Below are 10,378 nucleotides of genomic sequence, written 5' to 3'. Positions count from 1 at the left end.
ACGACAAACTTGGTTGAGGGACTAATGTGTTTGTGAGAATTGCAGGATAACACAGGTAGTAATCCCATATTAATTCAGTTTACCTACCAAAGATGACCCCTAAAAATGTGTGAAGACATTGATGACAATGGTGGTCTGTGAAGATATTCATATTGAAGACTATGACAAGAGAAGACATCGCATGAAGACTATGGAGTGCGAAGACATAGTTGTTTCGTAGTTTCCTTTTCTTCTTTGTTGAGTCATAGGAACCACCATACTGTTAAGTGGGGTCCAAGTGAACAAAGTCAGAGTGACTGAAGTGATGCTCAACCAAATCCTATGTCTTCAAGCGAAGACAATGAGAGCAAATCTTATCCAGAGCTGGACGAGTCAGCTCTACCTGTAGCCCAAGTAAAGTTGTCACGTGTGTTTGAAATCTGACTGTTGGACACGTGTTAGTTCCTTAGTGACACGGGGTCATTTTGGACAAATCAGGTCGAGTTGCCTCCTGGCTATAAATAGCCCACCCCCTACACCATAAATTGGTGGCTACTTAGATTTAGTGCACGGTTTTTATCGTTTGAGAGCAACCCACCTCCGAAGCATTTGAGAGAGTAATCCTTGCGAGGACAAAGCCCAAAACACCCAGAGCCAAAGAGTGTTAGGCATCACTGAAGTCTTTCTGTCCACGTGATCTGAAGACTTATTACACTTGAGGACTGTGAATCCTCCAGCCGTTTAGGCGTGGCGTTCTGAGCATCCAAGAGTCATTGTGGATTGCCGATGAACAAAGTCTGTGAAGGTTTGGAAGTCTCCCTTGAAGACTTACCAGAGTGATTGGGCGAGGACTAAGTGTTCTTAGCTCAAGGGGAATAAGGTGAAGACGCGGTCTTCTGAGTTGAATCTCAGCCTCCCTAACCAGACGTACAGTTGTCACAGCAACTGGAACTGGTCCAACAAATCCCTTGTCCTCTCCACGCAACTGGTTCTATCTTTCCTCTCTTTCTTTACTTATAGTTTGTCTTCGTGAAGTCTTTGCCCATTTGCCTGATCTGATTGACTTCACTGTGTGAAGACTGTTTACTATTTGGCTTCATACTATCTTCCATCCTGATCCATACTACCTAGCTGCTGATAGTCTTCGTGGTTGCACTACATTGTTTACTTGACTATGGCTTGTCTAGTGTAGTCTACCTTCCGGTGCATATCAATAGGTTCATTTCTATCGGTTGTCTTCAAAGCACCCATGTTTTGAAGACTTTCATAAAAATCGCCTATTCACCCCCCCCCTCTAGTCGAATACTAGAACTTTCACTTTAGCCAAAGTGAACGAATCTGAGGTTTGGCATTCACATCTTTGTCACATAAATTTCAGTTGTATGACATGGCTAGCTAAGATGGAATTAATCCCGAGTTTCACTTTAGCCAAAGGCTCTAAGTGCCATGCGTGTGTGCAAGCTAAGCAACCTCGTAAGCCTCACAATCTTGTGAAGGAGAGACACCTGGCACCGTTAGAGCTCATACATTCAGATCTCTGTGAGATGAATGGTGTGTTGACTAAAGGTGGAAAGAAATACTTCATGACTATGATTGATGATTCCACTAGATTCTGCTATGTGTATTTGTTAAATACTAAGGATGAGGCTCTACACTACTTTAAAGTCTATAAGGCTGAAGTTGAGAACCAACCTGAGAAGAAAATAAAACGAGTCCGGTCTGATCATGGTGGAGAGTACTTTTCTAATGAGTTTGAATTATTCTGTGCAGAACATGGTATTATTCATGAGATGACGCCTCCCTACTCACCCCAGTTAAACGGGGTCGCCGAATGGAAAAACCGTACTCTAACTGATTTGGTTAACACCATGTTAGATACATCAGGTTTATCCAAGGCATGGTGGGGGGAGGCTGTATTGACAGCATGTCATGTCCTGAATAAAGTTCCCACAAAGGATAATGAAACTACTCCCTATGAGCAATTGGAAAAAGAAAAGAACCACACTCTCTTACTTGCGCACTTAGGGATGCTTGGCGAAAGTCAACGTGCCGATAACCAAAAAGCGCAAGTTGGGACTAAAGACTGTGGATTGCGTTTTTCTTGGTTGTGCCAAGCATAGCGTTGGCTAAGATTTCTAGTGGTGAAATCTGATGTACACGACGTGAAGGTCGGTACGATCATGGAGTCTAGGGATGCTACATTCTTTGAGGATATTTTCCCCATGAGAGATATGCAAAGCACTTCTGGACTGGAATCTAATGAGACTCTTGAACCTGCCATTCTGATGGAATATTATGAACATAAAAGTGATGAGAGTTCCATGGAGGATGACGAGGAAGCTCCTGTTAGGATCAAGAGACAAAGGACTGCAAAGTCTTTTGGTGATGATTTCCTCGTGTATCTCATGGATGATGACACTCCCAGTTCCATTTCAGAAGCTTATGCATCTCCGGATGCTGACTACTGGAAGGATGCGGTCCGTAGCAAGATGGATTCCATCTTGGCTAACGGGACCTGGGAGATCACTGATCGTCCTTATGGTTGTCAACCATTAGGATGTAAGTGGATGTTCAAGAAGAAGCTTAGGCCCGATGGTACTATTGAGAAGTACAAGGCTAGGCTTGTGGCCAAGGGTTATACCCAGAAAGAAGAAGAGGATTTCTTCGACACTTACTCACCTATGGCTAGACTGACAACCATTCGAGTGTTACTCACTTTGGCTGCCTCGCATGGTCTTCTCGTTCACCAGATGGACGTTAAGACGGCTTTCCTTAATGGAGAGCAAGACGAGGAAATTTACATGCAGCAGCCAGATGGCTTTGTAGTAAATGGTCAGAAGAGAAAGGTGTGCAAGCTAGTGAAATCCTTGTATGGCCTGAAACAAGCGCCTAAGCAATGGCATGAGAAGTTTAACACTACTCTGACCTCTGCTGGCTTTGTTGTTAACGAAGCTGACAAATGTGTATACTATCGCTATGGTGGGGGCGAAGGAGTTATACTTTGTCTGTATGTCGATGACATACTGATATTTGGGACCCACCTCAAAGTCATTGAGGAGATCAAGAGTTTTTATCTCATAACTTTGAGATGAAAGATCTAGGTGTGGCTGATGTTATCTTGAACATCAAGCTACTAAGAAACTCTGAGGGTGGAATTACACTTTTGCAATCCCACTATGTTGAGAAGATTTTGAGACATTTTGGATATTCAGGCTGCAAACCTTCTGCAACACCATATGATCCTAGCGCGAGGATTCGAAAGTTCGAAGGCACGACTGTAGATCAATTGAGATATTCTCAAGTGGTTGGTTCACACATGTACCTAGCATGTGCTACTCGTCCTGACATCTCATTTGTTGTGTGCAAACTGAGCCAGTTTGTTTCCAATCTAGGAGATGTGCATTGGCATGCTATTGAGCGAGTGATGCGTTACTTGCAAGGTACTGCGAACTATGGGATTCACTATTCTGGGTACCTGACGGTATTTGAGGGGTATAGTGATTCGAATTGGATATCTGATGCTGATGAGATGAAAGCCACACGTGGACATGTCTTCACACTTGGTGGTGGTGCTATTTCCTGAAAGTCTTGCAAGCAGGCGATCTTAACCAGATCGACTATGGAAGCAGAACTCACAGCATTAGACACATCATGCATCGAAGCGGAACGGCTTCGAGAGCTTTTGATGGATCTGCTGGTGGTTGACAAACCAGTGCCGGTTGTCCTTATGAACTTTGACAATCAAACAGTGATTGCCAATGCTAAGAGTTCAAAGGACAACATGAAATCCACAAAGCACATAAGAAGAAGATTAAAATCTGTCAGAAAAATAAGAAACTCCGGAGTAATAGCGTTGGATTATATCCAAACTGCTAAGAATCCGGCAGACCCTTTTACGAAAGGGCTATCACGGATTGTGATAGAAAATGCATTGAGAGTGATGGGTATGAGACCCACGTAAGTTTCCATGGGGGTAACCCAACCAATGTGATAGGAGATCCTGTGAATTAGGACCTGGAAAAACAATCCAGCGGTCAACTGAGGAGAGTATCCTTAATAACCCACTCCGCTGGAGATGCAGTACTACTCTTAATTCTGTAAGGCAGGCTGACTTTTGTCTTAATGTGTTCCAAAGCTTGTGTAAGAAAGATGCTAACCTACAGAGCATTCTTTGGAGGAACACACCTATGTGAGCTCACAGTCTATGAGATTGGGTGATCTCTAGGAGCTCATGAGAAGGTACGGAGTATAACTAATAAGCTCCACCCGTAGGGTTTAGCCTTCGGCAGCCACGTATCAGCTAACAATAGGCGAAACTTCTGCACGCCAAACTGACAATTCAAGGCAATAGTCCATTGTTCAGTTGTGAAGAAGTCTAATCCTGTTGCTCTAGGTGGAAGTTCAACTTAACAGTCTCCATTGAAATTTCTGATATATCAAACATTGTTTGGAACAGCTGACAAACTTATGCACCTCGAGACCTGGTGGGGGATTGTTGAATCATGGATGGGCTTTAGGTCCATATGGACAATGATTCCTACTTAATCTTAAGGCCCATGTATGGTATGGCAGGTGGTGGGAAGTTTAGTCCCACCTTGCTAGTTGAGGAGAGCTGAGACCCCTTTATAAGGGCTGCTCTACCACTTGCCATTGGGAGCTTGGGAAGAGGAGTGGTACACGCGCGCTCCTCCTCCTCCATCGCCCGCCTCGCCATGCTTTGCCTCGCCATGACGCGCGCGCGCCGTGGGCTGCGGGTTGCCGGAATGAGCCGAGCCGGAGCTTATTTTTGCCGCTCAGGAATGAATTAGTTAATCAGGGATTAATTAAAGAGTCGCTAATAGGTGGGCCACTGTCCGAGACGTTGGACTGTGGCTGACTTGTGTTCCCGGGATTCATCGACTCCATTCGCGGGTGTGCGACCATTCTCTGGGAACGACGACTCCCTTCCCGGGAGTGCGTTGACTCGGTCATGGGCCTCCGCCCAAGCCCACGACGGACTATATAAGAAGGCTCTAGCCACTGGAGTGACCTAGTTCAGTTCACTCACTCCCTCTCGCGTAGCCTAGCCGTCATCTACTATTCCTTGCTCTATGCTGTCTCCGGCGACCCCATCCCGACGACCGCGTGCACGGTTGGTCGGAAGAGCAGGTGCCTCCGGAACCCTGCCGTTCGAGATCCTTCTCAGGAGATCGGCAATAAGGTTTTTGGGGAGCGTCTCGACGCGACTGCTCTCGATCCGTCCCCAACTCCATCCGCCTCTGCTTCCACTACTTCCCCTGCATCAACACCATGGCCGACGACGATGCCGCAAAGAAGAAGGCCACTGACGAAGCCGAGGCTGCTGCTGCCGCCGCCGCGTTGGCCTGGCCAACCGGAGGGTATGATATGTTCATCCCTCATTTACTCGTGCTTGTGCTAGCCGTATATGTGCTGCTCATAGATGGTTTGCTTCTATATTCTGTACGTGCTAGTATGCTTAGGAACCGGTATGAGATGCATACCGTATTTGCCATGTTTACTGTTTACTCGTGAATTAGTTTAATTGGAAAAGTGCTAATATTTCCAACAGTACCCACCACAGATGATGCGAACCCCAACGCCGCCGCCAATGTTGCGATCTCTACCCAAGTCCGATGTAATCGCCGTCCACTGCTGCAAGCAATGTCACGCCGATGCTTTAATGCAAAATGGGTCTGGCCACAATTCGCAGCACCACGTGATGTGCAAATCCCCACCAAATCTAGCAAGCGACACCACCATTGCAATCCAACACCATGGACGACGTGCTTGATGCGAAGGTGCTGATGCTGCAATGCAACATGAGGCTGGCTGACAAAAACCATCTACTACAAAGGGCGGTTCTCGGTGCTGCAATTCCGGTAGTCGCTCGCCTCATGATGTTTGCAGGTCAGACATGGGTGCTTCAAGGGGGCCTCCACCGATGTTGCGAGGACTTGGCGTGCATCGATGGTGTTGCCAACGGTTGACAACACATGGGTATTGCGTTGCAACACGCAAGGAATAAGTTCTGCGACGGCGGTCGGTCCCCGTAGGGATGCGCGGCACGACGAGCCAGAGTTGTCTACTTGCGAGCATTCAGGGTGGTTGGACGGAGATGCGAGGATGACATTGCGAGGATGCGAACGCACACATGTGACGGTGGATGTGCAAAGAGAAGGACTACTTGTGATTTTCACCCAACGGTTACGAGTAGCCTAATTGGGAGGGTGGCGAGGCAGCTGATCCTCACGCGAGATCAAACCATTGACGCCTACTGCTGACCAATAAGAAATTGCGACTTTACGGTACACCTGGTGCACATGGTCATTTTCTCATCTCTAAATAGATTAGGAAAGTTGTGAAAATGACCTAGCTCAGATGGTTAGGTTCATGTGGTGGAACCAGCCGACTAGAGTTCAAGTCATAAAGACATTGGTGCGCGTATTTTTCTAAATTTATTTCAGTCTTTGCGACGACGTTCGTTCTATAGGAGGAGACGGAGGAGACGCTTCCCTCGACTATGAGAAACGTGTGATGATTGTTCATCTCAAGATACTGTGGCGGCTCAGTATCTCAAAGGTACTGTAGGATGTGCGTGCATGTGTTTATAGCGGTAAGTGTATGTGCGTTTGTGATAATCTACGACTGTACAATGTTAAGAAAATGTTAGCAAAATTTAAAGAATTACACAATATGTATCTATTTGTTTCTACCGTGCCACAAAAATAATAACCCAATTTTGTTTATAGCTTGAAAAATGGAAAAAATAAATTGAACTTTGAATAATATACTGAGCTAATTTAAATCAGGCTTTGAATCCAACCCGTCATCAGTAGCAGCACTAGATTTTCTCAGATTTGTGTTCGGAGTTCTAACTTGGAATTTTGTAGTACCACAAATACACATTGTATCTATCCATATACTACTTTTCGGATTCTTTTAGCTGTTTCTAAGACACACGTTTTTCAGTTTGGAAGCATCGGGGGTACTCCATAAGTGCCAGGGCCACAGAGACCGGACTCTCCCATGGCCGATTAGGTTAGGGTTTCGACGGTTGCCGCCGCCGCATCCCGTAAAGGGGTCGGCGTGCTCGGGCACGAGCGGAGGGCGCTGTGGGTGTGCATCCCGAAAAGGTGGCGGCGGGCACGGGCTCGAGCGGAGAGATGCCGCACGAGCATGAGCACCCTGCAGCAGAGGACATCCCCGAATCTGATCCCGACGAGTGTGTAGGAGTACATGTCAAGAAAGCAGAGTTGCACATACGAGATATACATGAAGCGAAACTTTTGATCCAAGAGCTGAATCGATCGGGCGTGGGAGAGGACATCAGCGATGAGGAGTTCCTTGCTTACTTTGACCAGCTGGCTCCCGGGCCTCCGTGGATTGATCTTAGAGCCGGGCTGACAGAAGAGGATCTCGGTCAGCAATACGTCGACCATGCACTGTGCCGCTTCAGATATTACAAATACAAGGTTCAGTCCACAGTTCCATCTTCACATGCCATGCATTACATTGGCAGAATTTACTTGTCCAATGCCTGCATTTGCTGGATTATTTGACCTCCTGTTTGCATTTAATTTGATTTTCTATGTCATCTCATTTGTCTACAGTTGTCACAGCCCAAGGAAGAGCCGCATGGTGATAACCTTCTGGAGGAGGAAGAGGACGATAAGGAAGAAAGGGAATATTTAGCTACATTGACAGAGAAGCAACTTCTATTCCTTGAGGAAGATGACGCTACATCGGAAGAGGATGATAACCTTATGGATAAAACTGAGGATGATTGTAGTATGGAGTTTCTTGAGGAGAAGGGATTTTTCATTAGCTTTGAAGAAGACGGAACACTCGATTGGTTTTTCTACTCTGCTTACTGCGAATGTGCTTCCCTGAGTGACTATCAACGCCTAGTCCTAAAAAATTATGTGAGTGATCCTCAATTTATATTTGTGGTCAATTGTACTGGCACAACTGTCTGGCAATCACACACATTATGCAGCCTCCAAAACTACCATTCTTGTTTAGAAAGAAGTAGAAAAATGTAGCAGGACCAAATATAGTGCCAACAGATAAAATCTTTCACCTTGTTCCTTAGTCCTCATCACCTTCATCTTTTATGAAACGGCTCACTGATTGACTCTTTGACTCTGTCTAATGATTTTGTTTTGTTTTGTAAGCAACCGAATTGTATTTTCTGATAAATACTAGCCACTTATTTATTCTTTTTATCATATATGGTTAAAAATTGTTTTTTTCTTTGCAGCTTCAAGCCTTTAGTTCAATCAAATCTTTGCTTAGGTTATGTATTGCCTGTCGTTCTAAAAATTGCTAAGCAATTGATTTTCTCTCTGTCCTTTTCAATGTAGGGTGGTACCGAGTACAGCATGTGGAGTGACTACCATAGCTACCGTCATAGCTATGATATTGAACGAGAGTATCTCAAGTACTGCCAGGAATTATCCAAGCAACTGAAGGTATATGCATCAGAGATCATGTTAAGGAAATCGTCTAATTTTGTTCAATGCTTTCAAATTTCTTTGGACTTACAACTTTCTTTTTCTCTGGCAACAGTGGATGGAAGATTATGTCGATATTTGCCGCTCATCCGTCAAAGTAAGTATGGCCTTACAAAATTCTTGGAATGACACTGTTAATTATCTGTATATCTTGTAACACCCTCATAACTTTGTTGTTGTTCAGTGGGGTAAAATATCTTCCCGAGGAGCATTTCAAGCAATTAAGATTGCTGCTACTAGCTTTCCCAAGATCACTCCTACTTTAGCTTACAATGGCTTTGATGTAGGATCTCTCACACACATGAATTTAATGTAGCTTACAATGGCCTATATTGTATCTGACAGTTGCATTCACTTGATTTAGGAGTATAAAGAGCGCATTTGCTATTATCATACTTGGTTTAAGGAGTATGATCGTTTGTACTTTGAGATTTGGCGGCGTGTCACAAAGGGAACGGTTAGTGTGTTATGCGCAACTAAGCAACTACTCAATGATGGTTCATTGTTTTCGAATACACTGTATATGCTTATTAATGCATGGCTTTTCCCTTGAATAATGTTCAACAGAGTTTCAGAAAGGCTATGGAGGATGTTTGCAAGATGAACAAGTTTCCAGTACGACAAGGTTTAATGCAAACTGCCCTGGACCATGAGTACACCATGACGTTGATGGAAGAGGACGTACGTTAGCTGTTTTGATTAATAGATAATTTGCACTTGTAACTTAATATTCTTCTCTGTGCATATATGCTTATCTCTATTCATCTTCCTGACTTCAGTTCCATACCTGCACGGCAGCCATTCGCCCTGGAGTAAGTAGCGTCTTTTGTATGTGACATGCAGGTGCAATTCATTGAAATATTTCCTTCTGATGTATGGTCTGCTTGCCTTCAGGTTAAAGAGGATAAAGCTAAGGAGTTGATCGCAGACGGAGTTAAAAAGCTGGTACTGTAATTTGTGAATTCACCTCTGCATTATTCATGCTTTTGAAAGATGATTTCCCTAGTGAAATTCTTCTCTTTTTTAGGTTAATATGCCCAAGTCCTATGAGGATTATATCAGAAAAAAGACAGAGATCGCATGCATTATTGGAATTCTTCCTTCCGAGAAGACTGAGGCAACAGTATAATTAAGATTCTGAAGAATGAAATAATTGGCAAACAAGCGTTGTTTATAAGATTATGAAACTGAACCACCCATTGTCATGTTGTACTGTGCTTCCCACATGTAGTTGTGTGTGTAGAAATGGCAGTGACCTGTAAGATACTGTAATAGATCATTTATGCAGTCTGAGCAATTTTAGCAGTACTACTTGACATATACACCCTCCGTTCCAAAATGTGCATAGACATGCTGCATAATGTTCCTAATTATTTTTGCAACATTGTTCCTTTGCAATTTTGCAATGATCTGTATCGACTTGTAGTTAGTAAACTAAATCTTATTCAAAGAAACACAGTTTTTGGCAAAGCATGGGGTGTTGGCTAGGGTTGTAACTCTTAATTAGCATATAGTTTTTGCGGTTACACAATTTTTTAGCGTATAGTACATTGTTTGCAATTTTTAAGCTATGTTAAAATGGTGGATAGAAGTGACTTCTGCTCCAACTACACCCATCTAACAGCTCTTTCAGACGGTTGCTTGGATCTAACATGCGAGCCCCTCATGTTAGTTTTGCTGTATGCTAAGAATCAATGCAACCGAAAATGTCACTGCAAATGGAAAATACTCGGCCTGCTCTGCTTATGAGATCTAGTTCGCTGCATGGATTGAGCAGCCCGGGACTGGCTATTGCTGCAGAATAGAAATTGGACTGCGGACAGGCTGCAGGCTAGAGGATGGCCACACAATGCCTGCTGTCGGCTGTGTGATCAGGAGCCCGAAAC

General features: G+C 44.3%; 1 protein-coding gene across 1 annotated transcript; it reads left to right on the top strand.

The window, feature by feature from the left end:
• The first annotated feature begins 6,968 nt into the window (after nt 1–6,968).
• On the top strand, nt 6,969–9,814 carry LOC119293896. The gene is made up of 10 exons (XM_037572227.1): nt 6,969–7,451; nt 7,590–7,901; nt 8,343–8,450; nt 8,548–8,589; nt 8,677–8,775; nt 8,857–8,949; nt 9,060–9,173; nt 9,272–9,304; nt 9,387–9,437; nt 9,520–9,814. Exons 1-10 carry the CDS (start codon nt 7,143–7,145, stop codon nt 9,619–9,621), a joined length of 1,263 nt encoding a protein of 420 aa, XP_037428124.1. The 5' UTR covers nt 6,969–7,142; the 3' UTR covers nt 9,622–9,814.
• Nucleotides 9,815–10,378: the final 564 nt, after the last annotated feature.

The sequence above is a fragment of the Triticum dicoccoides genome, chromosome 4B (genome assembly GCF_002162155.2).
Source record: "Triticum dicoccoides isolate Atlit2015 ecotype Zavitan chromosome 4B, WEW_v2.0, whole genome shotgun sequence".
NCBI classification, from domain to species: Eukaryota; Viridiplantae; Streptophyta; class Magnoliopsida; order Poales; family Poaceae; genus Triticum; species Triticum dicoccoides.
This window is presented reverse-complemented; position numbering and strand designations above follow the sequence as displayed.

Excerpts from the sequence above, each read along its gene's own strand:
- LOC119293896 (XM_037572227.1), top strand. The coding sequence starts at position 7,143 with ATGCCGCACGAGCATGAGCACCCTGCAGCAGAGGACATCCCCGAATCT. Across the intron at positions 7,902-8,342 it reads GCCTAGTCCTAAAAAATTAT|GGTGGTACCGAGTACAGCAT; the intron begins GTGAGTGATCCT and ends TTTTCAATGTAG. Across the intron at positions 8,451-8,547 it reads AATTATCCAAGCAACTGAAG|TGGATGGAAGATTATGTCGA; the intron begins GTATATGCATCA and ends CTCTGGCAACAG.